General features: G+C 32.0%; 1 protein-coding gene and 1 long non-coding RNA gene across 3 annotated transcripts; one reads left to right on the top strand and one right to left on the bottom strand.

Annotated features, from left to right (window-relative positions):
* Nucleotides 1–634: 634 nt before the first annotated feature.
* Nucleotides 635–1302, bottom strand: LOC146913164 (uncharacterized). Its single transcript, XM_085720880.1, has 2 exons — nucleotides 1153–1302; nucleotides 635–1000 (listed from the first exon to the last, which is right to left on the bottom strand). The coding sequence occupies exons 1-2, from the start codon at nucleotides 1300–1302 to the stop codon at nucleotides 635–637; spliced, it is 516 nt and encodes a 171-aa protein (XP_085577006.1).
* Nucleotides 1303–6197: 4895 nt separating this feature from the next.
* On the top strand, nucleotides 6198–9591 carry LOC146913163 (uncharacterized). Of its 2 annotated transcripts, XR_015013321.1 has the most exons (6): nucleotides 6198–6752; nucleotides 7381–7440; nucleotides 7726–7795; nucleotides 8188–8318; nucleotides 8950–9143; nucleotides 9233–9591. It is a non-coding gene; the product is annotated as an uncharacterized LOC146913163 (long non-coding RNA). The 2 variants fall into 2 exon arrangements; XR_015013320.1 differs by lacking the exon at nucleotides 7726–7795.
* The last annotated feature ends 1323 nt before the right edge of the window (nucleotides 9592–10914 follow it).

Genomic DNA, 10914 nt, shown 5'->3' with positions numbered 1-10914 from the left:
TCATCTTGAAACAAATGTTTTCACGGATACCATATAATGAAAATGACTGTGTGAATGTTAGTGTGTTATTGTCTCTATAAGCACTTTTGAACCCGTGCTCCGCATGGGTGAACTATATGTCAAATATGTTTTTAATCTAGTTTTGTCGAGATAATGTATTATTGGTACTAATAATATATAAATAAAATTAGACTGCCAAAAATAAGACAAATTTATTTAGCTAAACACAAATTTTTTTTTTCTAGTTTTGATCCCTTATTTTATTGAATCCGCAATTTTGACCTTATTTTTGTAACCAAAACAAATTTTGATCCTATTTTATTAATTCTGCAAAACCTAACTTTCATCCAAGTTTGAGTTTTGAACCTCGTTGTGTCGTGAGTTTCAATTACGGACAAAACAATATAAATAAAAACAGTTACATATATGCACAACCCTTAAAAACTTTATGGAATATGTTTGTGCAGTGTTTGCAAATGAATGAATGTTACATATCATCTGTTTGATTAGAAATGGAATCCTATGCAACAAAGTATCTGTGCAATCTGGCAGCCATTCTAAATTACAAATTGTAATATGCTTTTGAACAGTCTTGGTTAATTGTTGCTTATACAAATGCATAGGCCTCAATAAATTACACAATCATATGGCAGCCTGGCAGGATTACTCCATTATTCCATATCTTTCCTTCACTTTCATGAATCCCAATCAGAGACGAACAAAATGAAGTACCAACTGTCTTGTCTTCAACAGATGACCCCAAGACCGATGAAAATGGTACAAAATCAAAGCTGTTAAACGGGATGGAGCTGCTGTTGGCAATTTTCGTCCATCTAGTATTGTGCATCATGCCAATCTTGTACTTATGGCTAGTTAGCTTGAAAGGACCCTCATTGAACCCAACCAACAGGTTTTCAATCTCATACGCGCCTCCCTCCTCCACCTTGGACTTCACAGCGTTCACCAAACCCTTTCTCACAGTTGCATGGATTTTATTCTTCTGCAAAAATCACAAAACATATGTATAAGCAACCAACCCCAAAACGAAATACAGGAAAACAGTAATTATTATTACTTACGTCATAATAAGGAACAAATAGTGCAAACCATTATGTATAATATAAACCTACATATCTTATATTGGAAACATACCTTCTCATCAACCAACAAAAGATTCATGCAACTGATCTCGTTGGGGTGATCCTTGTCAGGAATGCACCAAATGTGTGCAATCCGGACCTTCAGCTTAAGATCCTTCTTTCCACCTGAAACTGCAGATATTGGCGTAAAAACGGAAGCCATTCTCAAAGACAGTCGAAGGACACACAACAAAGGAGAATAGGTGAGATCAGAAAGGTTTATAGAAAATGTTGGCAACCTTAGGAAACAACTATCTTTTATATGGCTTTAAGTGCATGGGAAACTGATAGATGCTAATGGTTATTTAATTGGTACATTTTAATCTCCCCATAAAAATACATTACTTCTGCTAGTTAACTATCCAATGCACCGTAAATATAACCTTCGAAAAAGGATATTAATGAAACGGTCAACAAAAATTGCCTTGAAAAATAACAAAGCAGTTATTACGTTACAACAATAGTATTGGAAGCAAGGCAGAATATTCCAAATTTTGAAATGCAAGGTTGCAAGGAGGGAAGATTTTTAGGGTTAGATGATTAGCATTAAATGAGGCGTGTTTAGAGGGAAAATATGTAGGTTTAATTGTTGCAACGTTACAACTTTTAGGAATAAGGGATTAACTATCTATCTATCTATCAATAAATTTATAATTCACAGAATATTCCTAAAAATTTACATTTCTGCTTGAGTGATCTACCAAACTAGGAAACCTATAATGGTTTGAATTGCCTTTGAGAGCATATTTCTTTCATGTATGTGTACATGTAAATATTCACTCTGTTGATGGGGAAATATTTAATGACTTACTATAGACAAATTTATATTTGTATGTGACAAAATAAATCATCTTGAAACAAATGTTTTCACGGATACCATATAATGAAAATTAATGACTGTGTGAATGTTAGTGTGTTAATGTCTCTATAAGCACTTTTGAACGTTTTCCCTAATTGCATCTTGTAATTTGTCCAACTTAAAAAAAAAAAAAGAATATAACCATAAAAAATTTATCATCACATGCTTAGTGTTTTTATTAAAAATAATACTAAAAATTGTTCTTCATCATGTTTGTTCTTTTTTCTAATATGTTTATTTTTAATTACAACAAAATTCAAAAAAAAAATATAAAATAATTAAAATCCAAACAATCCAAAAGTATAAAAAAAAAAAAGAGTAAAGTAAAATAACAACATATCTATTTTTTAGTGGTTCAAGTCAAGGTCATGTGAAGTTTGCTTTCACAAATAGTTCAATCATGCAATTATTTGCAATCAATTTTTAGTTTCTTATGCATGATCAAACAAACAACACATAGATATCTAATGCAGTAAGAACAATAAAGAGGGGAGAGGGATATATATTCTCATCAAAACCATGTTAAACTTCCACTTTCACTAACTATCCTCTATTTCATCAACCATCTCTAAAAAACAATAACCATCACCATTAACCACATCATCCCCTTCCACCTACAACCACCTCCTTCAACCTTCTACATCTGAAAACCAACTGGTATCTCCTAAGGAACCATTTCCTCGTCAATATTTCATAAAATTGTAGTAGTTACAAAGACAACATTTAAACAATTTTTTTTCCTTCTAAAGACACCACAAATATCACTAGCTATTGCATCAATGACACTGTATTGCATCTTCTTCCTTCCATGTTTGTATACATCAATCAATTTCGAACAACAAGTAGCTTTTAGACACCCGAGCCCAACGGAAGTAACCTGCACCAAACTGTTTTTGAATGTACACCTGTTAACCCAATTCAACTCTGTCAAAATTGATTGTCTAAAATTACTCTTGTATTTCATATGATTGAATACAAATGTGATTTTTAACATTTAGTGAGATAGAGGTAATACTTCCATCAATTTGAAAGAAAAAAATAATAGGTCTGATGTAGATTGCATTTATGTTTTATATTTGTTAGACTAAGAGGATGCTTTGAACAAAAGGGTACATTTATTGGGTTGGTATTAGTCAACAAAATTAAGGAAAATAGTTTCTCATCCTCTTGTTGTAAGAAGTTTATTAATGACACCAAAGCATCATCCGGCTGGGTTTGGGATATTTGTGTTAACGAGTCTTTCTTCTACTCCTCATGTCCATTTGGTTTTGAGTGGTCTTCATACCATCGTATAAGAGTGATTTTATACCATATCGAGGGTGTTATTTTTCGATTACGGTGCAATACGTGATCGAATAGGTGAACTGGCTATTTTATCCTGGTGGCGACGCGGTTGATAGCCTGCCTTGTACAAATCCGGTATGCGTTGTACAAATTCGGTAGTGCCGCGGAATGTCTTAAAAGAGCGACTTGGTCGTGACTCAACCTGATAATCTCTTCAATGGTGAATTTTTCTATTTAAGGTACTTTTTATAATTCCGAAAACAACAGTTTCTTGGAGAGCAGCACAAGTTTCTTGTTTGTTATATAATTCAGTGGAGAGAAGAGGGGAAGAAGGAGGGTGAATGGTGGTTCTTTGTAATGTTTCTCTTTGTTTCTTACTAAGCCTTTTTTCCTTCTCAAAATTCTTAAATGTGAAAAGTAATGTGCGTAAAAAAAATAGTTGATTTGGACTGTTTTACTATTTTAAACGCACTTTTATCTATTTTTTAGGCCGAATGTCACTGTTATCATTTGAATTTGAACTAAAAATATAAATTACTTGTCCACTATGTTTATATCCCTTTTTTCCTTAAATTTAGCAGGTAAAACTCAATAAATTTCAAAACTCAATCATATGTTTAACCTTTTGAATAACAACAATAATTTAACAAATATAATATAAATTCTTATCTTTTTTAATACCACCAACAATATAACATTAATATGTGAAAATTTGTTTAAGGGTCTAATTGAAATTATAAAAAATTCAACCCAAAATCTCAACCCCCTTCCAATATAATATTGATAATATTTTTTTGGTACGAGAAAAGAAATTAAAAAAGGAGAACATAAAACCTATCTAGAAAAAGAAATCCTACTAGCATCAGCTAGCAGGAGTAGGCTAATTCCAGCTGGACCAACTGCAATAGAACGATAGGTCAGAAAGCTCTAAGAAAGCTCCCGCTATTATAGGTTAGAACCCCTATAATAGCGCTTTCTAACCGCTATTAAATAGCAGCGTTTCAACAGCGCTTTTAGAAAAATGCTAATATAGCCTATTTTTTGTGCTATTTTTAAACAGATGCTTCTTAGCGTATTTCGGAAAGCGCTATCGTAACTATCCCCTTTAATAGCGCTTTGAGAAAAGCGCTAATAAAAGTCCCAATTTTTTTATTTTAAAAATTAAATCTACAACCAAAAGCTTCATAATATGATACTGACTTGACAAAAAAAAAAAATATATATACAGATCAGAAACACTAGTAATCCATTAATAGACATAAACAACAATAATGTGTTGATAAAAAACTTAATTACAAATGACATCTAAGGTACACTTGCATAAAAATGCAAAGTATGTGCACAGTACGTATAATTGAACGTTGACAAACCTAAAGTAACTTACAAAACCTTGGCTTTTTTTCTCCAATTTTCCATACTAATTGGAACCTTCCGACGAACGACGACTCCAATGTAATTGACAAAACCTTTGGCTTTCTTCCCCAACTGGGTGGCCTTAAGCATTCCAACGAATCTGAAGTAAGATTACATGGTATACAAAATGAATTCAGCAATTCATTAACAAGCCCAAAAAATCTCCATAAGGGACATGACATAGTAAACAAATTCCATAAAGAATACATATTCCGAAGGGCCAAAAGGACTTAGTAGATGCATTGTTTCACATTTCAATAAGTGTTAAAAGACACTAAAAAAGCTATAGACTCTAGGGGGACCATGGCCTCCAAAGATGTCAGTTAGTATTACAAATGCAATAGCAATTAGGTGTCAATTGAAGTTGAAATTGTCTTTATTTCATCTCACTCACTCTATTCTACTCGTTCCCTTCACTTTTCGGACAGTTCATTAAAAGTTAAATACATCTTGTCATTTTTTGGACAGTTCATACACACCTCACAAATAACACAAAGGTCTTCTAACATTCAAGAGTCAAAGCAAATGTTAAGGACCAAATTAAAGATCACATATACAAAACATAACATAACCATGTTATAGAGCTCAAGCCCATTTCAATGAAAATGTAAGAAACATCATGAATGTAGTTTCATCCTGTTGAGAATTTGAGATTAAATCAGAGTAAGGCCATGGCTTTTAACTGTAAGTTGGCATATTCATAACACCTTTAAATTACTATTCATGTTACTTAACCTTGAAGGATTTAATCATGATTTTTCTATGATATTTTGTATTACTTAATCTCAAAGAAAAGATTGCCTACTAACTTTATTATTTCTAAAACATTCTACTTATTTCTTAAACATTCTACTATTGCCAATGCATAAACCCAAAGCCTAGACATATGATGTGTTTTCATCTCTTCATTGTACGTTAGTCATCATACATTAAAAGTATTTTATTTTAATCCTTATCTACACAAGGTGTTTTCCCTTATATCAATACCATGACATCAGAAAGTTTTTCTATTACTGTTTGTTTAAATTTAATTATTTATACATTAAGTTTAGTTATTTGACACCTAATGTTTAAGCTTTTGAAACAAAAGTCATAGAGACAAAAGATATTTTGACAACTTCTTCTTTAACTTGCCAAACGATTAAGTAAAATTCTTGGTCTACCCTTAGAGTTGTGCCACGTATATTATACATGCATTAATGTTCTTGTTCTGTGTTTGATTTTGCAATTTCTTGTGTTTAATTTTAGATTTTTGTGTTAATATAATATGCTTATGCAAACTCATTCTTCACATTGCCTAATTACTTATTTCTAGATTTGATTTTAAGTTGAGGTGTGTGAAGGTTTTTTTAGTGTAGCAGTATGTTTGAATTACGAGTGTACAAAGTGACGGCTTAGGTTGGGTTGTATGTGACCCGAATCGGGTCCTAACATTAGCGTAGGCCAATTTTGGGACATGATCCTACCCATAAACCAATCCATTATATGACATAATTTTGTGTAATATATTGAGGCGGATCCTAAATGAATGTTGTTACAAGTAAGATCCTTATACTTTGAAAGCATAAATGCTTTTAATCATAATCTTTTGAAAGATCTTTTGGAAAAGAAACTGGTTATTATCCCAATGTAATATATATTTCTAAATATGCATAAATTGTCATTTTTGAGGGAATATGAAGACCGTTAATGTCAATGTGTAGATTTTGTCCCACAGGGGAAGTTAGAAATAGGGGATATACTTGGTAGAAATATTTATATGTATGAATGAACTTTATGGGAATGAATTGAACATTGTGCATGATGTTTCTGCAGTGCGAAGTAATTGGGTATGAATTTAACGTTAACAACTCATTGATAATGTTTTAGGTGATCCTGATTTTGTATACATGTTATTCCAATTTTTTCTGTCTTCTGCCTTTGTGTATTGATTTACTATTTTTCATGCAGGAGAGGTTTGTGGATATATTCGAATGGAAGGAAAAGATGGAGCAACATCTGTTGGATGTATCAAACACTGTATATGGGGTGCTAGCAATGAAGTAGACATCTCTGAGGTATGAAGCCTAGGATAGGAATATAACCATCTTTTCTTCACAAGTTTCTGTACTCTTAGAACTGGTAGAATATAGATATCGTACAACATTAACAATAAGATACTGTAAATCTTCACCAACCACTAAGTTATGACCACATCTTTCTTTATGTGTTGAGACAAATTTTTGCTAGAGAGATTGGATCATTTGTGATCTATGTATTGCTACCTTTTTGATACCTTCAACTGTAGTTTCTCTCTTAATAATTGATAGTGAGTTACAGGGAGTATGAAGAGGGCTTTATTGTCTAAGGCAAATATAACATTGCTAGAGCAATTGGGTTTCATCACAAATTGAATTATGGTCTTATTATGAAGAATTTATTGTATAAGCTCAATTGTTGTTCTAATATTAAGAATATCTTGTAGAACCTCATACATGATTATTTAGTAATAAATTAGTTAAATTAATATAGTTAAAAAAAACTGCAAAAATAAAAAAATTGGACGAAAACTTCCAAATTGCTAGGATCTAGTCGCAAATTAGATAAACTATAACTGTAGATTTTTGTGATTAGTGGAGGATAATGATGATTTCGTTAAGCATTTAATCGCGAAACAGCTAATTGCTTGCTTTTTGGTTGTGTTAGATGAAGCATATGGAGGACATAGGGAGAAAGGCATTGCGGCACTACTCAATGATTCGAAAGGTAGTTTGTTTATGTGTATAGAAACAATGTTATTATTAAAAAATAGCGGCTATTGCATAGTAGAATTTGAACAATCAGTTATTGATCTGTGACACGCTATTTGGTACAAATTACTGTGAAATAGCAGATTCAGCGGCGCTATAGCACTGCGTAGCAGAATTTGAACTAATCAATGTTTTCTGCTATCTGCAATTAACAACACGCTTTATAGAAATGAAGTTGAAACTTAAATTTAGTTGGATTTTCCTCATTTTTGCGTATATTGTAACTGTTTGTTGATGTCAGCATACCGTTATCCCCTCAGTGGCTTTATTCCAAACCTGTTGATGCAAAGCCAACTGGAAATCCAGTGGGGGTATGTAACTCGCAATTTTGTTACGCTTCTTGCATCGTCATAGTGTTTGTTTACTTTTGAAGAAATCAATCTATATATCTGTTTGGGCGCTCTGTTACTATTTATTATTTTAGAGATTGTAGTATTTAACATTGTTTTGATGATATTCATGTGCTCATTATCTTATTTGGTGTTTTGATTTGACAATAATGCATTCATCTTCCTTTTGAAGTGTGCTCTGTGGCTTTTCTTTATTATTCTGGAGATGGTAGTCTTTAACATGGTTCTGATGATATTCCTGTGCTTATAATCTTATCTGGTGTTTCGATTTTACAAAAATGCATTCATCTTCTTTTTTGAATCAAGTGATATAAAGTCATAGGACACTAACCCTGTTTGAGTATTATTTGCAGTTTAAGATTGTGGTTTATGTTTGCAATTTATCAAGGAGGCTATGGTTATAATTCAAAGCAGTGACATGTGTCACGTTACCCTGTCCGAATTCAAAGCTGATTCCTAGTCACCTAAAGTAACGTCGAGAAAGGTATGTAATTACTAGTCATTAGCTGTGAAATTAAAGTAATGTCACCTAAACACAGATTATACATAAGATTTTAAAGTACAACAATTAATGCATTACTCTAATGACTGATGTTTTCGGTAAATGTAATTATGTGGTTCAGAAGGTAATTCTGTTCTTGACTTTGAACTTTATAGTGTCATCAGTATACAGTTCAATGACTCTCTCTGTTATGCTATAGTGTTGCTAATATTCATTTCTGTTGTCAATTTTCCTACTTTGTTATTTAAACACTGACATAAGTCAAATAACTGAGTTGCATACTTATGTTACTAGTTTGCAGCTTAACTGCTTTCATGAATTTATTGAGTAAAATCAAAGCCTAAAAGGGCCTGTTTAAAAATCAAAGCCTAAAAGGGCCTGTGCAACATTATTGTCTTTCCCTGGAGTGTAGAGAATTTCAAAATAAAAGCCTAAAAGCTTGGTAAGCCACTTTTGTTGTGTTGGTGTCTGGATTGTTTGAGACGTAAGGCTACGTAGACTCTTTTGATCGGTGAAAATTCTGAAATGGTAGCCTAACAAAGTATTGGCAGAAAAGCTACAGAGGTGAAAATTGCGTGATAGTGAATGATGTTTCTATTTTTGTTTTTGGCAGAGTGCATGTAATATGAGGCAAGCAGGTATAGTGGAACATGTCTGAGTTAATTGAGAAGCAGTTAGCTTCAGAGTTGTCAAAGATGTCTTTAGAAGAAGCTTTCACTTTTGCTCGTGCTTTCAGTCATTATCTTACTTATCTTACTTATCTTACTATGACATGAATATGATGGGTATAACTGAAACTCACCATAGGTAATAATCCATGGCTACACTAACTCTGATTATTTGTTGGTAATTAATAGTGCTTTCTAAATTTCATTTTTTTATTTTTGTTGCTTCAGGAGGTTGAGATTGTTAAATGACCATCAGAGTTGGAATCGGTCCATGAGTAGAAGTCGGACACTACCAACACAGCATCCTAGAGGAGCTTAATTCACATATGGATTCAACGAAGCCTAATTCGTTCATAGATGCAAGAGGATCATCTATTACTTGGAATGTTGGATTTTTTATTTTTTTTAATTTATTAAAAATCAGGGTGATATTTTAGCTTTGCATTTTCTGCAAATTTGGCTTGTTATGTTTAGCTATGTATATACATGATTATTTAGTAATAAATTATTTTAATTAATGTAGTTATAAATTTTATTATAGTAAAAAAAAACAGCAGAAATAAAAAAATTGATCGAGTTCTTCCAAATTGCTAGGATTTAGTTACATATTAGTTAAAATATAGCTATAGATTTGTTGTAGTTTTGTTGCGATAAGTTTTAGTCATTTTGCTATGGATTTGTTGCAATTTTGCTATGAAAAGTCTTAGTCATGTTGCTATGGATTTGTTGCGAAATTGCTAAGATATGTCATAGTTATGTTGCTATGGAATATACGTTTTCTATACTTATTTGCTATAGATTAACTAAATCTTTGCTAGGATTTTAATTCTTTTTTCTACGGATTTACTAAGAAATATTTCCCTAGCAAATTTGTCTCTCAATCCATGCTACGGCCAAAACCATAGGTATTCCTTAGTATATCTCTAGCTAAACTCGTTTGCTAGGAATTAGCTGCGAATTAGCTGTGAGAATGGGCGTAGCAGATCACATATTTTCTTGTAGTGTAAGTAAAATCTATATCTCTTCAAAAAAAAAAAAAAAAGTAAAAGCTATATATAGTTCAAGACACCTCATATCTTCTAGTAATTTTATAGTTCAATACATTTGTCTTATTTACCCCATTCACCTATATTTACCGTGTTTTCATGAACATTGAAGAAAAATAAAAGCTAGGATTCATAAGTATAATAAATACTCAAAATGAAGACCAAAGAAAAGGGCAAATAAGAGTACAATTGGGATGGTAACAACAATCTCAGCAAAGGAAATTACATCAGGGTGCTCAATTACAAACACATACTTTGTCATTATGTTTTTATGCTCTTTTAAACTACAAAACAATCATTCAAAGCATTCCAACTTTAGTAAATTTCGTGTTGAAAACAACACATTAGTAAACCCAGGATATAGAATTTGTAAGTTCATAGACGGTCTGCAAAATAGTTGTATTCCAAGGATCAAGTTCTCGACGAATAACTCAGGAATTATACTTGTAGCATTCATCGCATGGACCTTGTTTACCAAACCATTAATACTCTTTCTTAGTGTATAAAAATTAGGAATTAATTTGATATTGAAATTAATATGATATCAACTCATTCACACAAATTCTTAGACCTAAATCTAAATCAGGACCATTGCACTCAATTCTGACATAGAAGAATGCTGATAAAATCACCTCATAGGTACAAAAAGATATAGAAAATATCCTCTGCTCATCTTTAATCAAGTTCCTTTAACACCTCACCAGAATAAAGTCACTTCAAATTCCAAAAATAAAAAAACAAAAAGCCATTTCCATCCACTTACTCAATAGAAGCAATACACAACAACAAAGACCAAACATATACAAATTTAAAATCAAGGCTACTACTTTAATTCATATATATGAAACAAACTACATGAAACAA

This window comes from Medicago sativa, chromosome 6 (genome assembly GCF_051527215.1).
Source record: "Medicago sativa cultivar Bolivia chromosome 6, Bolivia_mono, whole genome shotgun sequence".
NCBI classification, from domain to species: domain Eukaryota; kingdom Viridiplantae; phylum Streptophyta; class Magnoliopsida; order Fabales; family Fabaceae; genus Medicago; species Medicago sativa.
The sequence above is the reverse complement of the archived record's forward strand: the minus strand, read 5'-3'. Positions and strand labels throughout refer to the sequence as shown.

Excerpts from the sequence above, each read along its gene's own strand:
- LOC146913164 (XM_085720880.1), bottom strand. The coding sequence starts at position 1,302 with ATGGCTTCCGTTTTTACGCCAATATCTGCAGTTTCAGGTGGAAAGAAG. Across the intron at positions 1,001-1,152 it reads TTTTGTTGGTTGATGAGAAG|AAGAATAAAATCCATGCAAC; the intron begins GTATGTTTCCAA and ends TGATTTTTGCAG.